Below are 27,296 nucleotides of genomic sequence, written 5' to 3'. Positions count from 1 at the left end.
ATAGCTTCCATCTTACCACTTTCCTAAGCAATCTTCCCTCCTAGATCTGCTTCCCATCTTCAAACTTTCCCTTTACTATCCTTGCATTAACCTAAAAACTACTCCAGCATTCTTCTCCAGTTCAGTCCAGAGTGGGGAAGCTCACGACACTCACATCAGAAAGTAATAAAGATACCTGGCTATTTATGCGAAAGAAAATTCTCTATCATCTACAGAATAAAAAGCAGGACCTGAAGATGTAGCCAAAGAATAATCCTAAGAAGATGATTAAAAAAAGGTAAAAAAAAAAAAAATATATCATGGTATCAGAAATCATGCAGGAAGCCTGTTTGCTGTCCTTACCTATTGGTAAGCGATTTTTTTTGTTAGCTGGAGTGGTTGCAGGAGAGAGCTGTGGGGTATTATACGGAGTCATTTCAAGGCTGCTGCTTTTCCCTGGTTTGTTCTGGGGCAAGTTTGCTAGCAAGTTTTCCAAAGCCATCCGATCTTCCTTAAGTTGATCACTTGACATCACATTCCGCATAAAACCAACCTACAAGTTTAGAAATAGAGTGGGTAAGAACTGCAGTGTGAATTACCAGCCCTGTTTATCCGATCTGTAAACACATGGGTGCAAGTTTATATTAATTCTATTTAGGAACTTAAAATATTACCAGACTAGTTAGCTGGCTGTATGTCATGTAAACCACTGTTCTACTCAGCCCCTCCAGGAGATTAACTGAAGACATTGGAGGAGTTTCAACTGCACGCCCATCAATAACTACGTCCAGGAAAGCAGCAACGCAGCTCTGCAAGGGAAGAAGTTTTGAAATGAAAGACCATGTACCAGCGGTTGAAAAGAACCTAAGTTATGACAAGAGCTAAATAGTTTACATAATAACATTAAGTTTTGCTTCCTACTTCTAACATCTTAGGATAAAATACCATGCATTATTAAACCCACTGAAAGGCAAGTAAGGAAAGTCTGCAGTTAGTTTTAGTACTTCCTGCAATCCTTTTCTGCATTTAAAAGTGCTACTTAAGTGTTCTTACAGTTTTTAAAGTGTTTCATTGCAGAACAGCAGTTTCAGATCTTAAATATGAATTAAACTGTTTATGGCAAATAAGCTGCCCCTTCCTGAAGGATCTGCTGAGCACAGATTAAAAGTGAAACAAGGAAGCAACACACAGTATCACTTTCTAATCTGACTGAACATTACCTGTACAATAGATATGTAACTTCGTATGATGACTGAAGTGCACTTTTAATTAACCAAAACCTGGAAGTTACACAAGCAAATTAAGTGTATGGGGTTTTTTTGTTTGTTTGTTTTTAATATATGGCTGTACATAAAAAATCATTAGTTTCATTGTTCTGATGAAGCTAATTGCTATGGAGGAGTCATACTAACACATGAAAAGGCAAACAAAAAAGCAAAAAAAAAAAAACAAACAGAAGTTCCTTGTGCCAACAAATGACTTTTTAAACACTAGATTTCATAGAAAAGTTGCCTGCAGATCTAAGTGTTTTCTTTCGCATCAGTAAAAAACAGACAGTAATTCAGCATTTCAGTTTAAAAGGTAACTTGCTTTAATTTCTTTTCTGCATTTTCTTTTAAGAAGTATGATGTCAAAGTAGAAGTGAGAATCCCTGAGCCTTAATTCTAGTACTCAAGATTTTGTTCCCAGCTCTGTGCAGATTTAATCTGCTTTTCAGTACATGGAAATCCTAAGTTAACTGCTCAGCAAGTCCTATGCAATGTCAGAAAAAAGAGGCTACAGAAGGATGAAGTATACACAGGAGTCTTGGTTTTTTGAAGTCTGGACTCTTACTTTGTCAAATTTAGCAAGGTTGTTCTTCATACGTGGATCCCCCTCTTCAGAACCTGTCATTGCCAATTGCTGCAGAAGTCTCCCGACCTGAAATGAGGAATAAATATTGCAAAACATCATCATGATGGACCCTGTTATAAAAATTAGTTAAGGCAACTCTTCTGTTCTACGTTCATTTTAATTTAACATTATAAATACTTTTGGTTGATTGGATAGTTTTGTATTTGCTTTTAGGGCAGAAAAAATGCAAGCATATTAAAAAAAAAAAAAGCAGTCATTGCATTTAATAAGAAAATCTGCATGCACAGTATGCCATGAGTATCCATACTTCCTTCGCAAGAACAAAGCATGTTTGTTTTTACAACATGACCTAGATTCAACTCTCAATTCCGATTATCTCAAAGCTAGAGATTTTAAAAGGCTGTATGTACTTTACTAAGTGTAAGTGGGGAGAAAAACAAAACAGGAAAAGGTCTAACTCTTGATCAGAGAGTATACTCGTTATAAATCACCAACTGCAACCTACTCTCAGTTTTAAAGAGTCAACAACTGCAACCTGTGCTGCAACACGCAAGCTGCGATACTGGACAGGACTGCTAACGTACCTGAAAACCAATGCAAGGCCCTGGCAGTAAAAGTGTAGTGAGTAAAATTCACAGGAATGATTTTTGTGGGGATCACTGTCCACTTCGTAGACATTTTTTAAAAAGTTTTGTTACTTGTGTGGGCCATATCCTCAGCCAAACGAGTCTCACTTAATACCCACAGGCTACACCTCTATATACTAGCATTAAATTGTCCAAGTATTCGCACAGACAAAAATTTGCCGTGAGGGCTGGGGAATACTCTAATAAAAGAGTAGACAGCTACACAGCTACATAGTGGTCACTACTGCTTGACAAGAGGTTTTTTTGTCAGAAAAATATTTCATTATTTTGTTAAATACCTGGCATAATACTTAACATTAGAAAGAACAGCACTGCATTAGTTTACATACATTCCAGAATTCATCTTACAGTCACGTTTACACTTTATAAAAGCTACTATGAAGAATGGAAGCTAAGTACATTTGCAGCTCTTGTAAGAGAGAAAGGAATACACCCTGTAACATTTTTAAAGTGAATATTTTAAGCAAACAAGCAGATAAACTTTAGAACATGCCTTCTCAGCAACGATAAATACTGTATTAGCATTTATCTTGTAGACTGGAGGTAGAGCACTCTACCTTTAACACAGTACCACCCTGTTGCAGTAGAGGAAAAAAAAGCCAAGGACATTTCTTTCAAATTTTTTTTTAGATTAGCTTAAAAGGAGTCATACCTGCATCAGATTAAATCTTGCCACCTCGTTTATAGGAGCATCAGAAATTATCCCGTACTGTTCTGGGTTAACAATCGCAGGACAGATGAAACATGCTAGCAGGAGATCCGTGCACATTGCTCTGACCTCTCCGACCTCCAGCCTGTCTACACATGAGAGCGTTTTGTACATTTGTGACACGATCCACCGCAAGCTGTGTGGAAAACAGTATGTGTTTTGTTTGAGATAGCCTATGAATTTGTTCACCAAGGTCACCAGTTTGGCCTCGTTGGAGTCGACCATCTCTTGAACTCTTTGCTTGAACTTTTCTGTGCCCTTCTCTCCAAACAACTTTTCCTGTTGTACTGGAGAGAATCTCTCAATTAATTTGTTTGGATCGGTTTCCAGGTGGTCTTCGTCTTCAACCAGAAGCTGCATGATTGGCTCGTGTAAAGTTGCAGTAAGAAAAAGTTTTGCAGAAAAAAGTCCTTCAGAAAAAAGTTTGAATAAGATGCTGAACGCACAAGTACCTCGTCTCAACAGCCGCCTAGGGTTGTCACTTTCCTTAAGTTCAAATTCGATCAAGTAGCGAAGGACCTGGAGGAGGTAGCTCTCGTCCTCCTGCATGATGCAGTTGCCGTAAATGGAGGTGAAGACTGTGTGGATGACGCCCTGCGTGTTGTCCTGGTTGAGCTTCTCTCCGGCAACCAGACAGGATGCAATAAGCCTAGGGTTCTCTCTCAGTCTGTTTAGGAATTCTCCATAAGCAGTCTCCTGAAATCCCAACTGCTTGTATCCATCCACAAACTGCGTGTCCTCCAGGATTTTTGCATGCTGACAGCATTCAGCAGGAGAAGCCTCAGCACTTTAAAGAAAAACACAGAAACAGTGTAACTCATAAGCAAACAAGTTTACCAGAAGGCATCAGGGGGTCAATCTGTTAACAAGGGTACACGAAGGCAAAAAGTCTTCCCATACAGTTAACCCAAACGATTGCCATATTCAGGGACAAGGACAGTTTGCTCCCATAAACTGTGAACAGAAGTAAAACAAATACACATATGAAATGGGGGTAGCTTAAACAGACAACAAGCAAGCCTCAGGTGAGTCAGACACCCTAATTTAGATTTGTTTTAAAACTTCACTATTTTTATAGTCAGCACAGCAAAGGACTCGAGATAATAAGGATGAAAAATCTGATAGATTTGCTGCAATTCACAGAAGTTTAGAGTTTTTTCTCCCCACAAATTCTCCACTACCACCCCTCCTAGTCACCTTGTTATGATCAGTCTGTCCAAATTAATCCTTTGCTGCTTGGAAATCCATGCTGTGCGGTACAGCTTTTCAGCTGTCTTCAGTACATCCGCATTGAGCCTCTGAATCAGTTGCTTTTCCGAGTTCACATACAGTCGTTCCTGCTTGAGGTGATGAGCCAGCGTGTGTATATCCAGCTTCACCATCTTTGACAGTGGACTACACAGCACTCACTGAAAGAAAAGGGGGAAAAAAAGGTGAATTCCAACACTTCCAGAACTAGCTTTGTTGGCCCCGATGAAGCAGTAAGAAGGCTGCAAGCTTAGCAGTAAATATTTCCGTGGCCATCCTGCCTTAATGTGAGCTTTCCTAACAGCCAGTTTCATTAACCCCTTGACATGTCAGCACATCAGGGACACTTGCACAGCAGTGAGTGGCATCTTCAACTCGCACATCACCTGAGCCAGCAACACAGTACCCACAGCCCTCTTACACCGCACCTCCAGCAGGCAGGGTGAGCAACCGGCCACTACTTGGAGAGGGGCAGACATTCCTGCCGCTTCGATGCCACGAGCTCGGGAGAGGAAGAGGAGTCCAATTCTGACTACTGCCTGGTGAACATGGAAAAAGAGCTTTGTGCTTGCTTCTTTGCTCTAAAGCATGCCCGCATAACACAGCACCACGCAGGTATCTGGGGGTACTTATCTCTGGCCTATTAAAAGAGCAAAAAGCTGTCCCCTAAAGAGGAGACCCTGTGTATAAGGGGCACCAAGCTCTCAATATATTAATTAGACTTTTCTGCTAACTAACTAAAAAAAAATAATGAAGGATTACCACTACCTAGGTAAGGCAGAAGTTGGAATTAAGTCTGGAGATGCTTCTCAATGGTACAACTCACCCTGAAAACGTTCCTCAAATATTTCCACTCAGAAGAGTATTTGGGAGGACGTGATCCAAAAAAAAATTATTTTTTTTTTAAAAAAGAGAAAAACCTGAAACAACCAAAGGTTTTCCTAATACACCAGTGACAAAAAAGAGGTCACCACTAGCCACTGTCTGTCTCAACATCTTCTCCTTATGAAGTCAGAGCTTATACTAAATCTTAGTTACTAGTTAACAGTTACATAAACACAGAGTACCATACCACTCACAGCAAGTTCAAGCAGCTAATCCATCTAAAAATTAACTCATGGACAAAAAAAAAAACAAACATCAATTGCATTAATGCTGACAAGGGAAGGGGTAGAACCACATAGATCAGATCACGTCTCCATAGCATTAATCATTAACTGCTCCAAGGCTTCTTCACCAGCAGCATTAAGAGCCATGCTAGGTAATTTGGGAAGAGAAGGGCTTTGATCCAGACCTAACAGCTACCTGTCAGACATCCTGGTAACGGATGGACGTCAGAGCTGTCAAGGGATCTTAGGGAGGATCCTTCAAAACCACGCTACAGTGAAACAAAAGATTTACTCCTCATAAGAGGCACCCTGCTTCACAAGACCGTTTATTCCACGCTTGAACAACTACAAAACGTTTACCAGCCACCAGTCTAATGCTCTCTCTCTTTACTGTTTTAAAGACCTGTGGCTCACTGCTCCTCATAGCTAGCAGACGATCCTCTCTACACACACAGATTACAGAATACAGATTAGGCCCAGGTTCTACATTCGTTGGCGGGGTTGGCTTTTTTGTTCTTGTTTTTTCCCCAGTGAATGGAGAAAGCCTGCTAACCAGGTGCACCGACAACCATCACTACTCCTTGAGCACACAATAAAGTTCTTTCATCTATGTTTTTTTACCTGACAACAAAAACCCTAGCAGAGATGGAAACAGATGTTGTCACAAGTCTTTATGCATAAAAAAGTGTAGTATTATTACACCTGGTGGTTTAAAGGACGTTCCTAGCAAATAGAGACAGACAAAACTCTCCTTAAAAACAAAAAGCAAGCAAACAAACAAAAAACCCCAAACCAGCAACCCTAACCAGTTAGAGCTCATGCATATTTCCTATCAGAAGATGGAATTAAGCGAGGAACTTCAAGGATGCGGTAGTTCTGATGTTCTAACTAGGGCAGTCTCAGACAAACGATTAGAAAAAAGAAACACTGACATTACTGCCAAAGTTCTTTGAGAAACAAATACCAACTTTTTGCAACAATTTTATTTTTAGCCACAGAATTTTAGGGCTTGCAGAAAAATAGCATCAAACTTGATATTGTCTGTAAAGAGAGTAAAAACTTGTTATTAGACTACCAGCTGTTGATATCAACCAGGAAAAAAAGTTGCACGTGTATAAATATACATACTCTGCAATCTGCAGAACTATCTTCTGCCTTTTCACATGCTTTCCGCCATAGGGCTGGACTTAAAAGTTGCTCACAGTTTACCAAACCATAATGGTTTTAGTTGACGCTTTCCATTTTAAGTTGTTCTCCCACTTATGAGCAAGTTTTGGGAAGGAGCAGGGGACTGCAGGGAGGACCCTCATGAAGAGCCTGCGTTCCTGTGCCTTTGCCTTGCCAAATTTCCCAACTGGTTTCTATTTGCGTCACTCATTATAAAAACTTTCAACAATGGACATGCTGATTAACCTGCTTCTGAGATGTCTCGTATACTTACTAGTAAAGTTATTTCTCTCACAGAGAGTTTCACTGCCACTGTTTTTTTTTTTTTTTTAAACAGAGAAGGTGTGAGACATGTAAGCACTGAGTAACCGTGGCAAGTTTCACGCTGCTGTGCAGGTTTTTTTACTTCTCCAAATCACCATGGCAAACCTCAGGCCCCGAACAGCACACAGCTCAGAAGACTGCTAGCACCTGCAGCGGCACTTCTAAACATCCTGGTGCCAGGACCACTCGCTAACATCCTATCAATTTGCCAGGGCCCACGTGTCTCTTACCCATTGCTACTGCAGAACACCAAATATAATGAAAGAGGAGAACCGATCTGAAATCGAACCGTGGGAGGGTAGCAAGTGCCACCATTTTGTCAGGAGCTGTGAAAATCCAGAGGGCAGGAAGCTGACTGCATGACACCACCCCGAGCCCTGTGTACAAGAAAAAGGGAGCAGCAGCTTCCGTGGCTTTACAGTCCTCCAAAAAACTTAAACATGTTGACAGCTGATGACAGCTGCTGAAATACACCGCTGCAGACGAGGAACGTCTCATTCGTTCTTATTACCAGTTCTTAAAAGTTAATTATTTTGAAATCACACAAGCATAGAAAGTAACAGTGCAAAAAACTTTGTCTTCACCTTCAGCGTCTGGCTGACGTCTGAGAACACCAGAGCTGTAACGCTGGTAGTTCGACACATACGGCGCTTCAGCAGGCTTCAGGCTGGCTCTAAAGAAAACATGCAGCACAGTCAAAGAAAAAAATTTAAAAATCCCCAAAACCTCCTTAGGCGAGATGCAGATGCTATTACTCTGTTTGGATACTGATATGAACACAGCCTAAGCTGAAAGGGGAAACTCTTCTACCATGAATACACCTATACAGCGCACTGCTCCCCTCAGAAAACCTCTTCCCTTTACAATCGGTATAACAGGACAACAGCTGTATTCTCTGACCTTCCCACGCTTCACAACATTCACTCCATGCCAGCGCTCAGGACGAGAGCTTTAAAAAGCAATTAGCCACACTTACGTACTCGGTAACGCACTGCAGAAGGCAACGTTAGACAGAGCGGCAGCAGCTTCAGCTGGTACTAATTCCAGAAAGCTGTTTATCAGATCACCTTATCGGTTTCTCACAAATAAAAAAGCTGTCCATAATTACCCAGTTATCTAGTTTAAAACTATCATTCATCAAACTTGAAATGAGAGATGTCTGTACATAGTTGTATAAAAGAGAGTTTAGGAAATTTACCTATCTGGCAATCTGATGTGTCTGAAGAAACAAGAGGTACTAAATAACTCCTGCTATCTGCCAGCTATTTTTCAATCCCGGTAATCTCATTTTGATAGGAAAACACTTCATAATTCCTAAGGCTGCTCAGAAAGCTACTAAAAGCTGTGGCACAGTATGAAAAACTTATCACAGCAATTCAAGCAATTCCACTTTGTGACGCTCCCTTGTGTGCTCACAAAGACTGTGTGACCTGACAGCTTCTAAGATGTTTTGTCCTGCCATCAGCACGACCTAAGTTTATTAGAACCCAAGACAATCTCTGCCTTTGATAAATATGGGACTAACCATGGGATTGCTTCTCACGTTTAGAATTCCTGGAAAACACTCTCATAAACCTTCAGGTACTGAACTTACAGAGTATGCGGTTTTGTACCGTGCCATACAGAAACGAGCGACACCTCCATTAAATATTTCTGCAATTCAGTTGACAGAAGAGAGATTAAGCAAAGCCACAGATACTGCCAGTACACCAAATTCTCCCTCCTCCAACGCTTCCTGCTCAAGGTTATTTGCTCCTCCTGAGTCTAGCTACGCAAGACTCAACTTCCAAAGCAAGTTTGGGCAGATCTAATGTAGGCAGGGCAGGGCAAGGCAAAGCTGAAATCACTCCATCTTACTGAAAAAGAATTCCAAAGCAGGGCTGAATAACTTCCATGCTAGTTTACCCAGATGAAACTCTCTCTCTCTTTGGTAATATTTATAGTAACAACTAACAAGCCTTCTTTATACAAGCTAACAACTTATCTCCCAACTTTGAGCAAAAACAAACAAACAAAAAAACCTTTTTCAGCAGGATAGTTCACCATGACCTCGGATTTACCCGCTGAACTCTCACGTTACAATACCCACCATCTCAAAACACGTCCAACATGCAAAACGCATTTCAATCTGCTACAATTTGACTGTCAATATTAAGCTGAAACTCTTTCTTCAAGTTTGTGTCTTCGTTTGAAAGTGGCTGCTCTGCAGCCAACACGCAGCGTAGTGCCTATGCAATGAGATCTACGTGCAACAAGCTCCTTGCTTCTCATGCCCCTTAACAGGGCTTATCAGGAATGCTCAGGCTCAGCTGGCTCCTGAGCTGTCAATTGTGGTATGATTGCATTGCGCAAAAATCCACAGGAGCACGCAACTAGGCTAAAATGCACTCCGGCTGCCTGTGCTGTTAGAAAGAGGGGTTCCCCTTACATAATGAGTCACACTAATTAACTTTCAGTCAGAAGAAGCGCAGAACTTGAAGTCGCTGACAAAAACAACCCGTTCCCAGCCTCCTTGCTTGAGACCAGTTCCTATCTTCATCTCGAGACGTCCCAGCGCTGCAATCCACCGTAAAGGGGGACTGACTGCTGTTCAGCACAGCCTGCACGCTCCGGGACCTGATGCATCACACACTGAAACCTTCCCGTACGGCACCTCAAGCACTCTGGAACCCTCCCCAGGAGGAGCAGCTCCTAGGAGCGTTTCCTAAAATCACCGTCCTGTCTGCTGCCCATTTTTTGGAAGCGCACCATATTGGATTTCACCTATTGTCTGTGCCATGCCCCCCTCCATCATCTTCAAACTGCAGCTTCCACTTGTGAGTCAGCTGCATCGTCCACAAAAATAGCCTTCCACCTATCGCTAAGTAGAGCATCGCACGCTCCGCGTGAGAGCCTAATCTCAACGGCACGGACGGCGCTTCCCTCGCAGCACAGTATCATGACTTTGCAAGAAAAAACACAGACACTCGCTCGGTCGACTTCTCCAGCGTTAAGACCCTACTACCAAGAATTTAAAAAAAAAAGAAAAAAAAAAGAAAAAAAAAAAAGAAGGAAGTCACGGCGCTCTGCAACTTGCAAGTTGTAAAGCTCCGGAACGCGACGGGCGCCGCGGAGCCGCGCTGCCGGGCCGCCCGCTGCCCGCCCGCTGCCCCCGCCGCGGCGAGCAGGGAGGGCCGCGGGGCAGCCCCGAGCCACGCCGGGGGCCGGGGGCCGGGCTCCAGCCGCCCCCCTCGGGGCCAGCCCAGCCGCGCTGCCCCTGCCCCTGCCCCTGCCCCTGCCCCGCGGACGAAGCGAGACGGCACCTCCTGCTCGGCGCGCAGCCTTCCTCCCGCTCGGCTCCCGGGAACGGGCAGAGCTCGGCCAGGCCCGGGCTGCCGCCTTCCTGCCCTCCCGCTGCCCTTCCTCTTCCTCTCCCCTTCCCCTCCCTTCCTCCCCTTTCCTCTTCCTCCTCCTCCTCCTCCTCCTCCCCCCCGCCCGGCGGCCCCCGCAGCGCGCCCCTACCCGGCCAGCGCCCCGGCTCCGCCGCCGCCCGGCTCCCGCTGCGGCCCCGAGCCCGGCGCGGCACTGCGCAGGCGGCGGGCGGCGACGCCGCGCTCCTGGGACCCGGGGGCCCTGGGACTTGTAGTCCCGACGCCGGGGCCGCTTGGAGCGGGGGCCGACGGCGAGCGGAGCCAGCGGCGCGCCGCAGAAGCCCGGGAGAGCCGCCGACAGAGGGGCGCGGCAAGCCTGCCCCGCACGGAGCGGCGCGGCCGGGATCGCTGGTCTGAAAAGCGACCCGCGCGGGGGGACTCTTACTCTGCCCGTCCTCCTCGCCTGGCACGCCGGCCTCGGGGAGCACGGAGCTGCTGGCTGGGCGCGATGCGGCCTCGCACGACTTGGCGGCCCAACGACTGCTGAGGTCACGGCGTGGACGGGCATCGAGTCCAGCGCTGGGACTGCCAGCCCGGCCGACACGGCCGCTCCTCCCAACGCGCGTACCTCTAGGCTTGCACTTGCAGGAATGCTAGGGGAAGCTAAAGAGTTGGATGTCGTTTATTACATGAGAATTTGTCCCGACAGAGGAGTTAAGAAGCTTATTCTCTAAGAAAAAACAGAGGTAATCGCAGACACGTCAGTGGTGCCATTTGCAGCGTAACCGCTGCGGACTCGCAGGGAGTTCACCTGGGCACAGCACCTCGTCGCAGCGCGCAGTGACAGCTGTGCTCCACGGCTCCTGACATCCCTGGTGCTGCGAATCCCCCAGGGCGAACACCCTGGCGAATACCCCCAGGTGCCCTGTGGTAAGGACCGGGCATCCAGGCCTCAGCACGGGGCCGGTGGTGGTGTAGGTAGGAAAGCAAGTCCCTGAGTCACCGCGGCTGCTCTTTCTATGCCTAAATCGTCTGTAAAGCTCCTCCAAGGGCCAGCTCAGCACAAGAGCCACCCATTTACGCTTTATATCTGTTATTCTCTGAACTATTATGTGTGTGCCTCTTCCGTACTGGCACAGGTACCGCCTTGCATTTTCTCCTCTGATAAAAGAGAATGCCTTATGCAATTGATTTCTAAAAAGCCAACTGACGTTTTAGAAACAACCTTGGCAAACTGAAATACAACAAGAAAACGTTTATCGAGCGTGACCACACAACGTGTCACCAAACTGCTGCGCCTGGTACCAGGCAGCTGGCTGTCAGCATTGCTCCCAGCAGCACCACAGGGCACCAGGGGTGTTTACGGCATTACTCCCCCAGGAAAGCTGACAGCAACGAGCCTGAGGCCTAGCAGCACGCAGCTGTCCCCTCGCCTGCACCAGGCTTCCTGGGAACCCACAGGGGCTCTTTACAGCTCCCGGACACACGGCTGTGCTGACGCCGCCCTCTTCCACGAGCTAAGCATCACTCACTGAAGAACTTCAGGAAACGTCCCCCCCGCACACGGGGCGGCTCCGAGGCGAGCCCTGCCCGCAGGCCGCTGCCGGCCCCGCTCCCCGCGGCTCCGTGCATCGCCCCCAGCCGCTCCCTCACGGCTCGGCCCTGGCACGGCCCAAGGGGAGCCAACGACCTCGCGGCCCCGTGATACCGCCCGAGCCCCCGGCCCGGCCCGGCCCTGCCGCTGGGCTCCGGGGCGGGAGCTCGGGGGTGCGCGGGGCCGTGCCCCCACCCGCCCCGTCCCGTCCCTGAGGCGCGAGGCGCGGCGGGCGGGGCGGGGCCGCGCGGTCACCATGGAAACTTCCAGAACGTCCCCCCGGCGCTGCCCCGTCCCCGCCGTGACGGCGTCCCGCGGCCAATGGGCGCCCTCCGCTTGGCTCACGCTTCTCCGCTGATAGGCCCGCGGCGCCGGGGCACGAACCAATCGGGCGGCGGGAGGGGCGCGCGCCCGGTGTGTCAGAGCGGCCGCGCGATCGTCGCCAATCGAGGAAGGCCAGCTTAGTGGCAGCCGACCAATAGGCGCGCTCCAGCGAGGGCTCTGCAGCCAATGGCGAGCCTCCACGCAGGAGTAACGGAGGGTATATATGGGCGGGCGGCGCGGCCTGGGCGTTCAGCGGCAGTTGGCGGCGCGGTCGGTGTCACGGTACGGATGGGACGGGAAGGGGTGGGGGGATCGGGGCCTGCATTGGGCCTGGCCTGGGCCTGAGCCTGGGCCTGGCGGGGGGGCGGGGGGCAGGGCGGTTGCGCTGGGGGCCGGGGCCGGCGCGCCCCGCACGTGGCGCCTCCATTTTGTGACCCTTGGCTCCCCGGCAGGGCGGCGAGGGGCGAGCGGCCGGCATGAGGCATCTTCTGTGGGCGCTGCTGGTGCTGGGCGCCGCGCGGGCGGACGACGAGGAGAAGAAGGAGGACGTGGGCACGGTGGTGGGCATCGACCTCGGCACCACCTACTCCTGGTGTGTGGGGGGCCGGGTGGGGGGCAGGGGGCTGGCTGCGGGCCGTGGGCCCGGCTGGGGGCCTGGGAGAGCGGTTCCGGGGGGGCGGGGGGGGGAATCGGCGGAGCACGGGGAGGGGGAAGGGAGAAGCGGAATTTGAGGGGGGGAAGGGGAGGGCAGGCCCCCGTGCCGCCTGACGGCTCCGCTTCTCCTGCAGCGTGGGCGTTTTCAAGAATGGCCGGGTGGAAATCATTGCCAACGACCAGGGGAACCGCATCACCCCATCCTACGTGGCGTTCACGCCTGAGGGGGAGCGTTTGATCGGGGATGCCGCCAAGAACCAGCTGACGTCCAACCCCGAGAACACCGTGTTCGATGCCAAGCGGCTCATAGGCCGCACCTGGAACGACCCCTCGGTGCAGCAGGACATCAAGTACTTGCCATTCAAGGTGTGCCTGGTTACGGGGTGGTGGATGGGGGGGTGGGCAGGGGTCAGGAGAACAGGCTGCAGATGCTGCTTGCTTTCTCTCTTGCCCGAAAAAAGCAAGGCCATTAAATCAGCGTTTTTATGAGCAACCCTGTGGCTTTTATAGCCCTCCTTTCAAATCAACTGTCTTAAAGGATTTACTGAATTATCAGAGAGAAGGAAGCAATCTGGCAGTTAGGAATAACTTCTGGAATTGCTGGAATATGACACCGTGTCTTTTTCTTCGCAGGTTGTTGAAAAGAAAGCCAAACCCCATATTCAGGTTGATGTTGGTGGTGGACAGACAAAAACGTTTGCTCCTGAAGAAATTTCTGCTATGGTCCTGACAAAGATGAAGGAAACTGCAGAGGCTTACCTGGGGAAGAAGGTGAGTTGAGTGCTACTAACAAGAACTTAAAGCAGCAGCTGCCTTACAAAACTAAAGATAACTGGGCAGAATCTCAGGATTAAGCTTGCTGTCATAAACTTTGTTCAGTGCTTAGGCGGCTCAGCTGACTGTGGGGTTTTACTAGCCCATAAGGAACAATGGGCTACTTGTTCCAGGCGTTGCTATGCTCATTTCTAAGGTGTGTAGCTTTTCCTTTATTTTTCTAATAATCTTCTCTTGCTACTTCTGCAGGTTACTCATGCTGTTGTTACTGTGCCAGCCTACTTCAATGACGCTCAGCGTCAGGCCACAAAGGATGCTGGTACTATTGCTGGACTGAACGTGATGCGGATCATCAACGAGCCGTAAGTAGCCTAAACCACTTTGCCTGCTGGTTGGCTGGGGGTGGGCTCTAGCGATCAGTCTCCTGAATTTGTTACTCCCCAAACAGAACTGCTGCTGCTATTGCTTACGGATTGGACAAGAGAGAGGGTGAGAAGAATATCCTCGTGTTTGACTTGGGTGGTGGGACTTTTGATGTCTCCCTCCTCACAATTGACAATGGAGTCTTCGAAGTTGTGGCTACTAATGGAGACACTCACCTGGGTGGAGAAGACTTTGACCAACGTGTTATGGAACACTTCATCAAGCTCTACAAAAAGAAAACTGGGAAAGATGTCAGGAAGGATAATAGAGCTGTGCAGAAACTAAGACGGGAAGTGGAGAAAGCAAAGCGGGCCTTGTCATCTCAGCATCAAGCTAGAATTGAAATAGAATCCTTTTTTGAGGGAGAAGACTTCTCTGAGACACTTACTCGAGCCAAGTTTGAAGAACTGAACATGGTAAGCTTAGAAAACTAACAGTAAATTTCCTCAGCCCCTCCCAAAACTGCTGCTGGTGAATGCACAGGACTTCACATTGTGCCTTACACTTCAGCAGAATATAAGTAACTTAGAATTTAAATAACTTGCTACTTGACCTAAAAAGCAGAAAGCCATTGCTTCCTCGGGCATCTGGGGCTGCACATGTTACTGACAGCTGAGGTCCCATCGAGGCTGAACACAAGCCTTGTTGATGATCGGACTCGGTAGTTCTTAGTACCCTAAGCCTGCATAACTTGGGGACTAGGCGTGTGGGAATACAGTCTCACTGTCCTAACTCTTGTCTTCTCAGGACCTGTTCCGTTCTACGATGAAGCCTGTCCAGAAAGTTCTGGAAGACTCTGACCTGAAGAAGTCTGATATTGATGAGATTGTTCTTGTCGGTGGCTCTACTCGCATCCCCAAAATACAACAACTCGTTAAAGAGTTCTTTAATGGGAAGGAGCCTTCTCGTGGCATTAATCCAGATGAGGCTGTAGCCTACGGTGCAGCTGTTCAGGCTGGTGTTCTCTCTGGGGACCAAGATACAGGTAATTACATCTTCACTCACACTTTGAGGAGTGCCTGAATAGTGGGTATTGTTACTGACAAATAGTGGTAGATCTGAATTTCCTGAGTCCTTAATTAGTTTTGCATCTGCCTCAGATTGCTCCTCACAGTGGTGCACTCTGTCAAAGAGGAGCTGAAGTCACTCACGTTCCGCCCCTTGACCTGTTTGTTACAGGTGACTTGGTACTGCTCGACGTGTGTCCTCTGACACTTGGTATCGAGACTGTTGGAGGTGTGATGACTAAGCTGATCCCAAGAAATACTGTTGTTCCCACAAAGAAGTCTCAGATTTTCTCTACAGCTTCTGACAATCAGCCAACTGTGACAATCAAGGTCTATGAAGGTAAGTGCTGCCTCTGTCCCCTGCAGCAGCTGGAATCTCGCTGAGACTCGTACTTGCTACCAGTCAGACAGCTGTAGGTACTCTCACACTTACACCTAGCTCTGGCTGTTAACAGACTGAGGCAGCTCTGAGCAGCATCAACTGCAGATCAGCTCTCAAACATGGTTATTCCATGGTTGCGTTCTGAAGAGCTTCTCTTCAGAGTAAGAGGTGATACTGTAGGCATCAAGATAAATGTCGAGGTGGAATTTAAAACCTCAGCTTTGACAAGCATGTAGCTTAAAGCTGATGGTCTTGCAAGAAGTGCAAACCACAGGTAGCAAAGGAAAAACTATCTAATTGTGAACTATCTAATTGTGTAATTGCCTCTTCTAGGTGAGCGTCCCCTCACCAAGGACAATCATCTTCTGGGAACTTTCGATCTGACGGGAATCCCTCCTGCTCCCCGTGGCGTCCCACAGATCGAAGTTACCTTTGAAATAGATGTAAATGGAATCCTCCGTGTCACAGCTGAAGACAAGGGCACTGGGAACAAAAACAAGATCACAATTACAAACGATCAGAATCGGCTAACGCCTGAAGAGATTGAGAGGATGGTTAATGATGCTGAGAAGTTCGCGGAGGAAGACAAAAAGCTTAAGGAACGTATTGATGCCCGCAATGAGCTGGAGAGCTACGCCTATTCTCTGAAGAATCAGATTGGGGACAAAGAGAAGCTGGGTGGCAAGCTGTCATCTGAAGACAAAGAAACAATAGAGAAGGCAGTAGAGGAAAAGATCGAGTGGCTTGAAAGCCACCAGGATGCAGATATCGAAGACTTCAAATCACAGAAGAAGGAGCTAGAGGAAGTCGTTCAGCCCATTGTTAGCAAGCTCTATGGAAGTGCAGGCCCCCCTCCCTCGGGTGAAGAAGAAACAGCAGAAAAGGATGAGTTGTAGATACCGGCATCCCTGAATGTGGTGTGTGTATATATTGGACTCAGGAACACTTGTTTAAAATATTGAACTCTTAATTTGGAATGTAACTGAATCTTCACTTGTGAGTGGAGCTGGAAATGCTAGCCCAAAGTGGCTGTTTACTGCTTTTCGTTAGCAGGTGCTTGATGTCTGGGGAGGGAAGGGCATGGGGGGGACGTGTAAATGAGAACAGGGGCGTAGAAGTACTGGCCATGGAAGCGTTCTATTTAACAACTCGGTCATGTGAAGTTGGTGGAGAACTTTTCTACCTGAAGTGACCACAATAAATTTGTTATTTACACTGGATTGTTGTAGCTTGTACCTCTGCCACTGAGCAGCAGCTGCTCCTTCTACTGAGGAAGTGGGGGGGGCCCTAAATGCTAGGGCTGGGTAACCCCTGACACCGTTCTTCCTCAGGGTAAGACTGCCCTGGGAGGGTGTGAATTGTAGCAGCTCTGCTACAAAGCTGAGCTCTGGCTGCAGAATGTGAGTTTGATACAAAGAAAGCTGCCAAGGAAAGGTGCTGGCTTGAGAGCTGTCACCCTGCTGCTGGGGTTTGGTGCTGAGAGCTGGGTTCAGGCCCCTCCTTTTCTGCAGGAGCTGCCTGTTCCAGGACAGCTCCCACCCCCGGTTGGATGAGGCTCCTCACGCTCAGCACCTGCTGCTGCTGGAGTGTGGCTGCGTAAGCGTCTGAGGGAAGCTAAGCTCAAAGCTCACAGGGACTGAACCCCCGCTGCAGCACTGAAAGCTCAGCCCTCCTAGGGGATGACAAAGCCCCTCACACCAGGGGAGCAAAGTCCAGCTCTTGTACCTGCTCCCTGCCTGTGGGGTTCTCCCTGGTGTGGGGGACAGGTGGCCCTGTGCTTCCCCCTCACTTTCACAGTACTGGCAGCTGAACCCCTTTAATTAATTAATTAATCCTTCAGAAAGCTGTAGCTAACAGCAGCGCTCTGCAGCTTTCTGTGGCCGAGCAGGACCATGAGAGCTGCTTCAGGGAGAAAGCTGCCCAGAAGTGATGCGCAGGCCTCTGCCTCCCCGCGGTGTTCCCGGAGTTTGCTGCTGAAGCTCTTCCCCAGCAGCAGCCTTGCAAAGGGACTCGAGGCGTGACCGTGCAGAACAGGCGGTTGTACCGGGGGTGGGCGCAGCGCCACCCGTCCGGCAGCACCAGCTCCTTTATTGGAGGGCAGGAACTTGATCAGATGCTGCTACAAAACCTGCCCGGAAAGGACCGCCCGCGGGCTACTCGATCAAGGTTACAAGGCAGTCCCTGAACATCTCCCCTTGTGTGTCCATGCCCCCAAACACGAACAGCAGATGCGGCGCTGGGTCCTCACCGAGCCCCTCCTCGTCCCTGCTCCCCTGGAGGAGGTCGGCCTTGCCCCCAGCTGGCGCGGGCGGCTCCTCTTCAGCTTCCTCTTCCGCAGTGCCACTGGCCCGCCAGGGAATGACGCACATGGCGTGGTCCAGCCTCCCCGCGGGCAGAGGGGCCTCAAACTGCAGGAGCGTCCACCGCTGCTCCCCTGCAGTGCAAAGAGATGTGTTCGCATCTACAAACAGCGCATCCGACTCAGAGACGCGTGCTAGAGTGGTGCCATCACCACGGACTAGTTTACAACATCATACAGCCTTAAAAAAGCAGCAGAGAGAAGCAGCTGCAGCGTTTAGTCTTGTCCTGGTGTAGTCCCAGGGCAATGACACCAGCTGCTAAGATGAAGCCCGGGAACGGAAGGCGTTAACGTTTTCAGACAGACCGGTGTTTACTGCCACGTCCCGAGGGGCCTCCCTACCGATGTGGTACTTGTGCGTGGTGTTGAGGGTCCCGGCCGGGCCTATCCCCCCGAAGATGTACAGGTGGTCCCTAAACACCGCTGAGGCGTGGGACGCCCGTCCTCCCGGGACGTCACCGCTGGCTGGTATCTTAACCCACATCAGGTCGTCTGTGGGAGGAAAACACCACACCTACGGGTACATGTTATTAAAAAAACCACAACACAAAAACAGTCATGCTTAGCATGACTGAAGTATTTCACGGCAACTACCCAAAATCATAGGTTCCCTTTATTTTAAAAAGGGTTCCTGTAGGGTTTTGCTTTTCTGAGCTCAGGAAATAAATGGTACGTGTTTAAAAGAGAAAGCAAAGGCAGCTGCAGATTACTTGGTACTACTCTGCAAACAGCAGCAGAGCCAAGCTGAGCAAGATGCGGCAGCACGCGGACCTTGCTTCCCTGTCTACTACACTTCAGAGCTGATCTTTTAGCAAAAAGGTCTCCCTGAAAGCAAAACACACCACGTCAGCTCTTGCTCCAAGGAGCCTGTACCCATCCTTACTTGTATCGATGCAGAACAGGTCATCATAGAAAACGTCGCCAGCCAAACCTCCGTGCACGAGAAGTTTGGTCCCGACTGCAACCACGACGTGCCCGTGCCGGGGGGACGGGGGATCACCGCGGGTGTCTGGCTGGGACCAGGTACAGGTGGCTGCAATGGAGCACGGCTGCATGAGGGATCGGCCCTGGGGCCCCCCAAAGCAGCGGTCCCACAGCCCCGCCGATGCTTCTCCTTGCTGCACGCGGGGCCGGGGAATGAACAGAGCAATAACGACACCGGGCGAGCACACCCGTGGCGTTGCCATCCCACTGCCATCCTGGTCCAAGTTCCCAGTTACGGTATGAGGGTGAGCGTGCATCAGCAGCCTCCGCCTCCATCCACCCAGTTAAGCTGGCGGCCGAGGCGGGGGCCCGGTGTTTGGGTGTCCCTGACGAGCTCAGAACGCGGACCTGCAGCCTGGCGGGTGCTCGTTTCCAACCTTCGACAACAACCCAGAGGTACCTGTGTCGAACACGTGAAGCTGCTGGTCTCGGACCGGTTCTGCTCCCTTGTCTCCCCCTCCGAAGACGTACAGACGGTCCCCGATAGCTGCCGAGGATGTGTGGAACGTCCTGGGCAGCGGCGGGGTGCCGGCCACCGCGGGACTCTCCCAGGTTCCTGTTTCTAATCGAGGCGTTTCGTTAAGAAGGCAATGCGGCAGGCGGAGGGGAACGCAGAACACCCCCGGGCCTGAGCCGGGGGGCTGCGGGGGTTGCCCGCTGCCACCAGCCCGCGGCCCCGGGCCCCCACCCGCCCTGCCGGGGCCGCGGCCGGGCACTCACCGGGGTCCAGCGCCTGGACGCAGCTCCTGTTCCCGGCCCGGTGGGCGCCGCCGAAGACCCAGAGGCGCGGGGGGCGGCGGGCGGGCAGGAAGGTGGCATGCTCGTAGCGCGGCCGCAGCCCGCTCCAGCCGGCCTGGGCCCAGCGCAGGGACCCTGCGGGCACCGCCGGCGGCGTCAGCGCCGCGAGGGCCCCGCGAGGGCCCCGCGCCCCCGCCCCGCCCGCCCCCGGCGCTCACCCAGCTCCACGAGGTGCGCGTCCGCGAAGGCGCCGTCGGGGTCGGCGCCGCCCAGCAGCAGGACGCGGCCGGGCCCGCCCGGCACCGGGAGGCAGCCGTGGCCCACGCGCCCGCTGGGGCCCGCACCGCGCGGCCGCAGCCGGTACCTGCGGGGAGGCGGCGCTCAGTAGCGGGGCGGGGGCAGGGACCGGGGGGTACCGGGGGGATGCCGGGGGCAGCGCTCACCACGTGCCGGGCTGCGGGCGCCGCCCCGGCTCCAGCGGCGGCAGCGGCGGCCCCATGGCGGGGCCGAGCCAGGCCCTGCCTCGCCGCCCTCCCGGGGCCGCCGCCGGAAGCGCGCCCCCCTCCGCTTCCGCTTCCGCTTCCGCTCGTACCGCTCAGCGCCGCTGCCCGGAAGTTTCGCGCTCCGCTTCCGGCCCCGAGCCGCCGATCCCAAGATGGCGCCGCTGGACCTGGACAAGTACGTGGAGATCGCGCGGCTCTGCAAGTACCTGCCCGAGAACGACCTCAAGGTGCGGCGGGGCGCCGGCACCGGCACCGGGGCGGCGGGGGGCGGGGGGCGGGCGGCGGGGGGCGGCGGGCAGCGGGGGCGGCGGCGGCGCTGACCCGCCCCGCCCCGGCCCGCTGTGGTCGCCCCGCAGCGGCTGTGTGACTACGTGTGCGACCTGCTGCTGGAGGAGTCCAACGTGCAGCCCGTCTGCACGCCCGTCACCGTCTGCGGCGACATCCACGGGCAGGTAACGGCCGCGCCTCGGCGCCCGGTGCCGGCCTCGGCTCCCGGTGCCGCCCGCCCGCGCTGAGCCCGCGCCCTCCCCGCAGTTCTACGACCTGTGCGAGCTGTTCCGGACCGGCGGGCAGGTCCCGGACACCAACTACATCTTCATGGTACGTGCGGCCCTCCCCCTCCCCTCCCGCCGCCCCTCCCCTCCCGCTGCCGGGCCCTGCGGCGCTGCCCGGAGCTGCCCGCAGCGTGCCCTGCCCCCGCAAGGATCCCGCAGGTCCCAGCACCCCGGGGCCCCAACGCGATCCCAGTGACCGGAGCCCCTTCCCCTGGGCGCATCCCTCCGGCGCTGGGTGCCTCGCGCACCCGGGAGTTCCCGCGCTGCCTCCCCCGCCGCTCCGTTTGTCCATTCACCGATGTTTTTTTGACTTGCAGGGGGACTTTGTAGATAGAGGTTATTATAGTCTCGAGACTTTCACTTACCTTCTTGCACTAAAAGCTAAGTGGCCTGATCGTATCACGCTGTTACGGGGCAATCATGAGAGCAGGCAGATAACGCAAGTGTATGGATTTTACGGTAAGTCCTCATCCCAGTGCTTTCTGAGCGGGGGTTAGCGCGCAGTGAGCGAGTGCCTCACCTCTCCCTTGGGAAGCCCGCTTTGAACTGCGTGGGGCTTTTCCAGAACTGGGGGGGAAACAGACTCAATAAAACTTAAACGTTAACATTGTCAGCGCGGTTGTTGTGCTCGTGAAGTAAAGGTGTTTTAGTCCACACCTCGCCCGTCCTTTCCTCCAGCGTCTGTGTTTTCTGTTTGTGCTTCTGCTCGGCAATGTGCTTTGGTGTCTGTGAATGAAAGGTGCTATGCCAAACGCTGCTGTTACTGTAATTCTCCTTAGGTATAACCAAAAACGTCTGTGTGTAGTTTGCTGTGGAGGCCGTGTATTGCCAGCAGTTCCCATTTGGGAAAATGCCCCTGACAAGAAGTGAGCAGCAGAATGACTGCTCCGAAATCTGGGGGAATTAAGTTGCTGGGGAACTTATTTTTTCCTCGGTGCGAGGCTTTGATAAAGTCTGAGGAAATGCTGGGAAGTATCGTAGCGCCTGCAGCAGCGAGCACGGCCTGTGACGTGCGTCCTGCTGGGGAACCGTCACCAAGAGCACGAGTAAACGAGTTCACCAGTCAGCCAAGCTCAAAAGAGACATTTGTCTGTCAGCTTCAGTGTCACGCTTGTACAGCTTTAACCAGAGCTGCCCTCGCGCCGAGGGGTCTGTGGGAAGCAGGGAAAGCATCGGCTGCTGGGGACCCCGATGTCTGCGCGCGTTGCTCTGTAAGCAGAGCGCTGCAGGCACCGGGGTCTGCTCCCTGCCGGTGGGCCCGAGCAGCAGGGAGGGGTGGCTCCCACCCGCTGCTCGCTGCTGCTCCCAACCGGGGTTGTGTTTGCTTGGTGGCTGGTTGTGGTTTTTTTTGTTGTTATTTTTGTATTATACACCCGACTTTTCAAGTTCTGTTGTGCTGCCTCTGATCTTACTGCCTGAACTTCTTCTGATCCATTGAGAAGGAAAAACTTCTCTGTTCGACAGATGAGTGCCAAACCAAATACGGAAATGCTAACGCTTGGAGGTACTGCACCAAAGTCTTTGACATGCTCACAATAGCAGCTGTAAGTGTAAACGCCGCAGTGAAACCACGAGTAGACTATCTAAATATGACCTCCAGAACCGGTGGCCGTTAGGGGCCACACCAGCAACGCTCTGGGTTTGAGTGAAATACTGAATGTTTTGCGTGTCTTTCCCCAGTTAATAGACGAGCAGATCCTCTGCGTGCATGGCGGCCTGTCTCCAGACATCAAGACGCTCGATCAGATTCGAACCATTGAACGCAATCAAGAAATTCCTCACAAAGGCGCCTTCTGCGACCTGGTGTGGTCGGACCCAGAGGACGTGGACACGTGGGCCATCAGCCCGCGGGGCGCAGGCTGGCTGTTCGGAGCCAAGGTGACGAACGAGGTGAGGGCGCTGCCGCGTGGCACGCGCGGCAACTGCGGGTACGAGACACGGGGCTTGGTGGCAACGCTGGCGTTTACCCGAGCGGTGAGTGGCCTGGGGCGCTGTGAGAGGAGCTGTCCTCCTGGGAGAGCTGCAAGGAAGCTGTGGAGGAGGAGGAGGAGGAGGTTTGCTTGTGCCTTATTGTTGTCCCTTTGAGCCCACTTGAAAAGAACAAGCTGTTTCATCCTAAAGGCATGGATAAAACTGCCAAAGGAGAGAACAGGGATCTTGCTTTTAAAAAGCGCAGTGCAGTGCGACTAGCCAGGATTGTTGGGGAGTGCGTAGGGTACTTGGCTGAGGAGTCGGGAGAAGACAAAAATACCGTTTCCTGAGCAATTCTTCACTTAATTTTTGTTACTTTGCAAAACAGCGAGCAGACTTCTCGAGGCTAAGACATGTTGATGTTCCCAGGCTTCTGAGCCAGCAACGTTACAAGAGCCTCGTGCTGCCCCTTGTTCTCTGAGGTCCTTCTACAGAGGAAGGACTGACACCCCTGACAGCGCAGCCGTAGGCATCCTGACTGCCTCTGAAAGGAGCGGTTTGCACCGCTGAGCGTTCAAAACCCCAGCGTGCCCTCGGCGTGCTCCCAGAGGAGAGGCTCACTCGTGGCACTGCTGGCACTGCGCTGCCCCCGCCGCGCCTGGAGCCCGCTGCTGCCGCTGCCTCCAGCCGCAGGGGGACCCTCGCACCGGGGCCCAGGAGCGGCAGTGCCGTGCTGCCGGGCTGGCTGGGGGCATCTGCGCAGCCTGACTGTGACAGGGGGCCGGGAAGGAGAGGGGCCTCGGGGCGGGCTCACAGGGCAGGGCTGCTCAGGGGCCGTGAGGCAGCTCCTGCCGGGAGGGGGCTGGCCGTGGGCGCGGGGCGGAGCGCTGAGGTTCCTTTCTCTCCGCAGTTCGTTCACATCAACAATTTAAAGCTCATCTGCAGAGCGCACCAGCTGGTTCACGAAGGCTACAAGTTCATGTTCGACGAGAAGCTGGTAACGGTGTGGTCCGCTCCCAACTACTGCTACCGCTGTGGGAACATCGCCTCCATCATGGTCTTTAAGGACGTAAACACGAGAGAACCAAAGCTGTTCCGCGCCGTGCCAGACTCGGAGCGCGTCATCCCGCCGCGGACGACCACGCCGTACTTCCTCTGAGCGCCCCCCGCCCCCCGCAATACATTTTTATTGAGCACTTTGCTGCCGACGCGCTGCCTCCTGCCCTCGTTATTGATCGGTTGCCGAAATTTGCTGCGTGTTGTGCAGCCTGCGGCGAGTTCCCCCCACCCCCCCCGGTTAATTTGAGAGTCCTGGCCCGAGGCCTTGCCCGGGGGGCCCCTCGCTGCCGGGGGAGCTCCGGGGGCTTTCGGCAGCGAAGGCCCTGCCGGGGCCGCTGGTGCCGCGGTGCGGGCGTTCCCGCGGGGCGGGGCGGGGCGGGGGCGGACCGGTGCCGGAGCCGGGTTCCGGTTCCGGTTGCCGGTTCCAGGGGGCGGTTCCGTTTCCGGCGGGCCCCGGTTCCGGTTCCGGCATGGCGCGGAGCACGCTCTCGTCGCGCTTCCGCCGGCTGGACGTGGAGCGCTTCGACGGGAGCCGCTTCGAGGACGAGCCCGAGGAGGCGCCGCCGGCGGAGCCCGAGCCCGGCCCCGAGGCGGAGGCGCTGCTGCGGCAGTATCCTTGGGGGGGCGGCCGGGGGGGCGGGGGGCGGTGCCGCTGCCGTTGGGGTCCTTGACTCGCAGCGCCGCAGGGGGGACGCGGTGCGGGCCCTGCAGGCCGCCCTGCGCAGCGCCCCGCGCCTCGCCGCCAGCCCGGACACCAAGGTGAGGGGGGGGGGAACAGAAGCGCCCCGGTGACACCCGCGTGGGGCCCGCTGCGTGCTTCGGGGCGGGGAAACGGGGCTTAAAGCGCGGCATTCGCGGCAGCGCGGCGGGCGGTGCGGTTCGGAGAGCTGCTCCGGGAAAGCAGCGTCAAAAAGCCCAGCTCAGAACGGCCTCCTCGTCTTCCTTCTCCCCGCCCGAAGCGAAGGCCGTTCGCCTGCTGGGCACAACGAACAAACCGTCCTCTAGAGCAGCCGCCGGCCCCCTGAGCACGCTTTGTCCGGCACGGGCCCGGGGATCGCTTCCAGCTCTGCGGGCTCTGATTCGTTTTCCTTCCCTTTGCAGGAGCAGGCCCAGGGAACCATGCTTAAAGTCCTCACGTCTTTTAAAAGCAGTGAGATAGAGCAAGCGGTGAACTCCTTAGACGGAAATGGCATTGACTTGTTAATGAAGTATATTTATAAGGGATTTGAAAAGCCAACAGAAAATAGCAGTGCAATATTACTTCAATGGCACGAAAAGGTAGGTGTCCCCTCCGGTGCCCTCTTGGCACAGCCGCGGTCAGCACGGCACCGCCAGGGAGAGCCCCTGGGAGGAGAAGTATGTGAGATCCCTCCCTGAGGAGCGCAGTCCTTGGTCTTGCATTTTATCTTTGGTCTCTTCAGGCTTGGACTTTTTAAGTGTTTACCTGATTTCAGAGCTTTCCTCAGCCAGGCAGAGAGGTGAGACGTGGCAGGGCAGCAACCGCTGCAGGAGGCGTTGCACGTTCTGACTAACATGCGCGGTGGTTTCGCCCACCAAGGAGAGAGGACTGGGAGCAGGGATGTAACTGGCTGAGAGATGTTTTCTTGGTTTGTTGTAGCTGAGTGTTTGGCCAGTGGGGGGCTTGGGTCTGACGCTTCCCATCAGCCAGGTGCTGTCAGCACGCTGAGACCCAGCTCAGCGGGATTTTGTGAGCCTGCTTAGTTTGCACGGTGAGGGCTTCTGCCAGCTCTGGAAGGATTCCAGTGGCAGCCGTGGCGGTGCTGCCTGGAGTTCCTGTGAGTTGCTCGTAGCGGGGTACAGAGGGCACAGAGAGGACAGGTGTGCTTGTGCCCATCAGCTGACTGCTTTTTGTGCTGGGGCGAGGCATGTGAAGCAAGCGTTCTGTGCCACTGCTGCCCGGTGGGAATGCTGCTGAAACGACTGCAGACTCCCCCAGCTGCACAGGTTTTAACCACAGCACTGGCTATCAGCAGCTGTCACAACCTTGCAGAACGTTGCCAGGTGAGGAAGAGGAAAGTTCTCAGGAGGGAACAGGTTTCTGCTTGACTTGTTTTTTGTTGTTGTTCGTACTACCGGAGACTGTTTTTGGGTAACCGTGGGTTGGTGCTCCCAGTGTGTAACATTGCACAAGACTGTCCTGACTGGAAAGACGTCTGCGTTCAGAGCATGTGGCCACATGTAAGCATCTCTTCCTTGTTGTTTTGAAAGGAACAAGGCGGGTCAGAAGCAGGCTGGGCAGTATTTAAAACTTTGCCTTTGTCCTGCATTGTGGCAGTACAGGTAAGAGGTGGCTTGCTCAGACTGGAGGCAGCTGCGGGAGTTGAGCGGCAGACGCACACCCTTTGTGTGATGGATCAGCTGCACCCAGAGAACCGCTGCCAGCCTGGCAGGCTGTCGAGAACAATGCGGTTTGGTGTCTGAATGAAACTTTAAAATGTCTGGAATGCCTGCATAGTCTAGAGAAAACAAATAGCTTTTCCCCAAATAACTGTTTTAAAGAGTTGAAAGGAAAAAAGGGTAGAATGAGGTGCAACCTGCCCGTCTGTGAAAAGGAGTTTTATGGAGAAGAGCCATCTACGCCTCTGTTACTAAACACACGCTTGTTCTTTTACGATACCGTTTGGGCACGGCACGGCGGCTGGCTGTGTGTGACTGGAGTAACACCTCTCTCCTTTTCCCATCCCCACAGGCATTAGCAGTAGGTGGACTAGGTGCCATAGTAAGAGTTCTTACTGCAAGAAAGTCTGTTTAAAGACTATTAACGAACCAAGATGACGATCAGTTTTGGAGCCAGAAGAAGGAACTAGCTGAAACGACACCAGTCCATCCTTATTAGAGATTGCAATCTACTGAACTACTACGGGAACCTCCTCTTGGAATGCTTTTAACCTCAAAGGTGGGGAAAGAGCAAAGGTATTCCTGCATATTCTGACTACCACATACAGGAGCCAAGACATTCTCCTGATCACTTTAAAAAGGCAGAGAGAAGGCAACCTCCTGCCTCCTGTTACTGTAAGTGAACAGGTGTTCGCAGATGCTGCTTAATCTAGCTGTGGTGATAGCAGATCCTGTCTGTACTGCTTATTTAAGAGGGCCTTAGCGGATGCAAGATTCTGACAGCTTATGAATGGAAGAAGTGTTTATTAGAAAGATGGGTTTGTGTGTATACATACATATATATATGTGTGTGTGTGCATATATATACATATGGTCGAAGGACTAGTTGGGCTATGGGGTTGGTTTCATTGTAAAGTGCCTGCTGCGGTAATAAAGTTCTTGGATCATACAAGTTTAGTAATGTATTTTTGGCTTAATCCTAAGTATGACACATTCAAAAACAATACAGCACTTCTAAGCTAAGGGCCCGCCTCTAGAAGAGTGCTCTGATCTCCACTTCCCTACAAAATCTGTCAGTAAATTAATAAAGATGCAGCTGTTCAAACCAGCGTTGTCTCCAGCATCCGTTACAAGCAGCCTAGGTAAGAGCACCCCGTTTGTAGCGTCCCTCGGGGCTCAGTTTGCAGTGCAGGCGGAGTCTGGGCCTTGCTTCTTTTGGCACAGCCCTGTGTACACCACCTGAAGCAGCTGTGAAGGGAGGCTGTATTCCCTTCTGTCTTTGTTT

General features: G+C 52.5%; 5 protein-coding genes across 15 annotated transcripts in view; 3 read left to right on the top strand and 2 right to left on the bottom strand.

Annotated features, from left to right (window-relative positions):
- The window catches only part of GAPVD1 (GTPase activating protein and VPS9 domains 1), a 32,411-nt gene extending 20,273 nt beyond the window's left edge, over positions 1-12,138 (bottom strand). The window contains exons 1-7 of one of the 9 annotated variants that reach the window (XM_083807219.1): positions 10,833-12,138; positions 7,622-7,710; positions 4,387-4,598; positions 3,133-3,976; positions 1,813-1,899; positions 654-788; positions 343-532 (exon numbers count right to left, since the gene is read on the bottom strand). In XM_083807219.1, coding sequence (XP_083663345.1) covers positions 343-532; positions 654-788; positions 1,813-1,899; positions 3,133-3,976; positions 4,387-4,571 — 1,441 coding nt within the window. In that variant the 5' untranslated portion in view covers positions 4,572-4,598; positions 7,622-7,710; positions 10,833-12,138. Of the gene's footprint in view, positions 1-342; positions 533-653; positions 789-1,812; positions 1,900-3,132; positions 3,977-4,386; positions 4,599-7,621; positions 7,711-10,339; positions 10,492-10,538; positions 10,726-10,832 lie in introns of those variants that run through there. The other 8 variants (XM_083807215.1, XM_083807221.1, XM_083807218.1 and 5 more) reach the window with 8 other exon arrangements.
- Positions 12,139-12,431: 293 nt separating this feature from the next.
- HSPA5 (heat shock protein family A (Hsp70) member 5) lies at positions 12,432-16,765 on the top strand. Its single transcript, XM_083807235.1, has 9 exons — positions 12,432-12,587; positions 12,758-12,897; positions 13,094-13,325; positions 13,593-13,730; positions 13,983-14,095; positions 14,182-14,572; positions 14,904-15,141; positions 15,336-15,503; positions 15,879-16,765. Exons 1-9 carry the CDS (start codon positions 12,492-12,494, stop codon positions 16,439-16,441), a joined length of 2,079 nt encoding a protein of 692 aa, XP_083663361.1. The 5' UTR covers positions 12,432-12,491; the 3' UTR covers positions 16,442-16,765.
- Positions 16,766-17,586: 821 nt separating this feature from the next.
- On the bottom strand, positions 17,587-20,199 carry RABEPK (Rab9 effector protein with kelch motifs). 3 transcript variants are annotated; one of them, XM_083807282.1, is made up of 7 exons: positions 20,070-20,199; positions 19,845-19,990; positions 19,609-19,761; positions 19,289-19,450; positions 18,788-18,937; positions 18,247-18,396; positions 17,587-17,979 (listed from the first exon to the last, which is right to left on the bottom strand). In XM_083807282.1, the coding sequence occupies exons 1-7, from the start codon at positions 20,123-20,125 to the stop codon at positions 17,699-17,701; spliced, it is 1,098 nt and encodes a 365-aa protein (XP_083663408.1). In that variant the 5' UTR covers positions 20,126-20,199; the 3' UTR covers positions 17,587-17,698. The 3 variants fall into 3 exon arrangements, with proteins under 3 accessions (XP_083663408.1, XP_083663410.1, XP_083663409.1); XM_083807284.1 differs by lacking the exon at positions 18,247-18,396; XM_083807283.1 differs by lacking the exon at positions 18,788-18,937.
- PPP6C (protein phosphatase 6 catalytic subunit) lies at positions 20,197-23,802 on the top strand. The gene is made up of 7 exons (XM_083807285.1): positions 20,197-20,356; positions 20,486-20,581; positions 20,664-20,729; positions 21,001-21,142; positions 22,148-22,227; positions 22,364-22,573; positions 23,505-23,802. The coding sequence occupies exons 1-7, from the start codon at positions 20,282-20,284 to the stop codon at positions 23,751-23,753; spliced, it is 918 nt and encodes a 305-aa protein (XP_083663411.1). The 5' UTR covers positions 20,197-20,281; the 3' UTR covers positions 23,754-23,802.
- A 138-nt stretch (positions 23,803-23,940) lies between these two features.
- ARPC5L (actin related protein 2/3 complex subunit 5 like) lies at positions 23,941-27,116 on the top strand. The gene is made up of 4 exons (XM_083807286.1): positions 23,941-24,263; positions 24,340-24,412; positions 24,755-24,931; positions 26,364-27,116. The coding sequence occupies exons 1-4, from the start codon at positions 24,124-24,126 to the stop codon at positions 26,424-26,426; spliced, it is 453 nt and encodes a 150-aa protein (XP_083663412.1). The 5' UTR covers positions 23,941-24,123; the 3' UTR covers positions 26,427-27,116.
- The last annotated feature ends 180 nt before the right edge of the window (positions 27,117-27,296 follow it).

Source organism: Anser anser, assembly GCF_964211835.1.
Source record: "Anser anser genome assembly, chromosome: 21".
Classification (NCBI taxonomy): domain Eukaryota; kingdom Metazoa; phylum Chordata; class Aves; order Anseriformes; family Anatidae; genus Anser; species Anser anser.
This window is presented reverse-complemented; position numbering and strand designations above follow the sequence as displayed.

Excerpts from the sequence above, each read along its gene's own strand:
- HSPA5 (XM_083807235.1), top strand. The coding sequence starts at position 12,492 with ATGGCGAGCCTCCACGCAGGAGTAACGGAGGGTATATATGGGCGGGCG. Across the intron at positions 13,326-13,592 it reads TCAAGTACTTGCCATTCAAG|GTTGTTGAAAAGAAAGCCAA; the intron begins GTGTGCCTGGTT and ends TTTTCTTCGCAG. Across the intron at positions 14,573-14,903 it reads AGTTTGAAGAACTGAACATG|GACCTGTTCCGTTCTACGAT; the intron begins GTAAGCTTAGAA and ends TTGTCTTCTCAG.
- RABEPK (XM_083807282.1), bottom strand. The coding sequence starts at position 20,125 with ATGGGGCCGCCGCTGCCGCCGCTGGAGCCGGGGCGGCGCCCGCAGCCC. Across the intron at positions 19,762-19,844 it reads CGCGCACCTCGTGGAGCTGG|GGTCCCTGCGCTGGGCCCAG; the intron begins GTGAGCGCCGGG and ends CGGTGCCCGCAG. Across the intron at positions 17,980-18,246 it reads CACGCACAAGTACCACATCG|GGGAGCAGCGGTGGACGCTC; the intron begins GTAGGGAGGCCC and ends TTTGCACTGCAG.
- PPP6C (XM_083807285.1), top strand. The coding sequence starts at position 20,282 with ATGGCGCCGCTGGACCTGGACAAGTACGTGGAGATCGCGCGGCTCTGC. Across the intron at positions 20,582-20,663 it reads GCGGCGACATCCACGGGCAG|TTCTACGACCTGTGCGAGCT; the intron begins GTAACGGCCGCG and ends CCCTCCCCGCAG. Across the intron at positions 21,143-22,147 it reads GCAAGTGTATGGATTTTACG|ATGAGTGCCAAACCAAATAC; the intron begins GTAAGTCCTCAT and ends TCTGTTCGACAG.
- ARPC5L (XM_083807286.1), top strand. The coding sequence starts at position 24,124 with ATGGCGCGGAGCACGCTCTCGTCGCGCTTCCGCCGGCTGGACGTGGAG. Across the intron at positions 24,413-24,754 it reads CCGCCAGCCCGGACACCAAG|GAGCAGGCCCAGGGAACCAT; the intron begins GTGAGGGGGGGG and ends TTCCCTTTGCAG. Across the intron at positions 24,932-26,363 it reads TACTTCAATGGCACGAAAAG|GCATTAGCAGTAGGTGGACT; the intron begins GTAGGTGTCCCC and ends CCATCCCCACAG.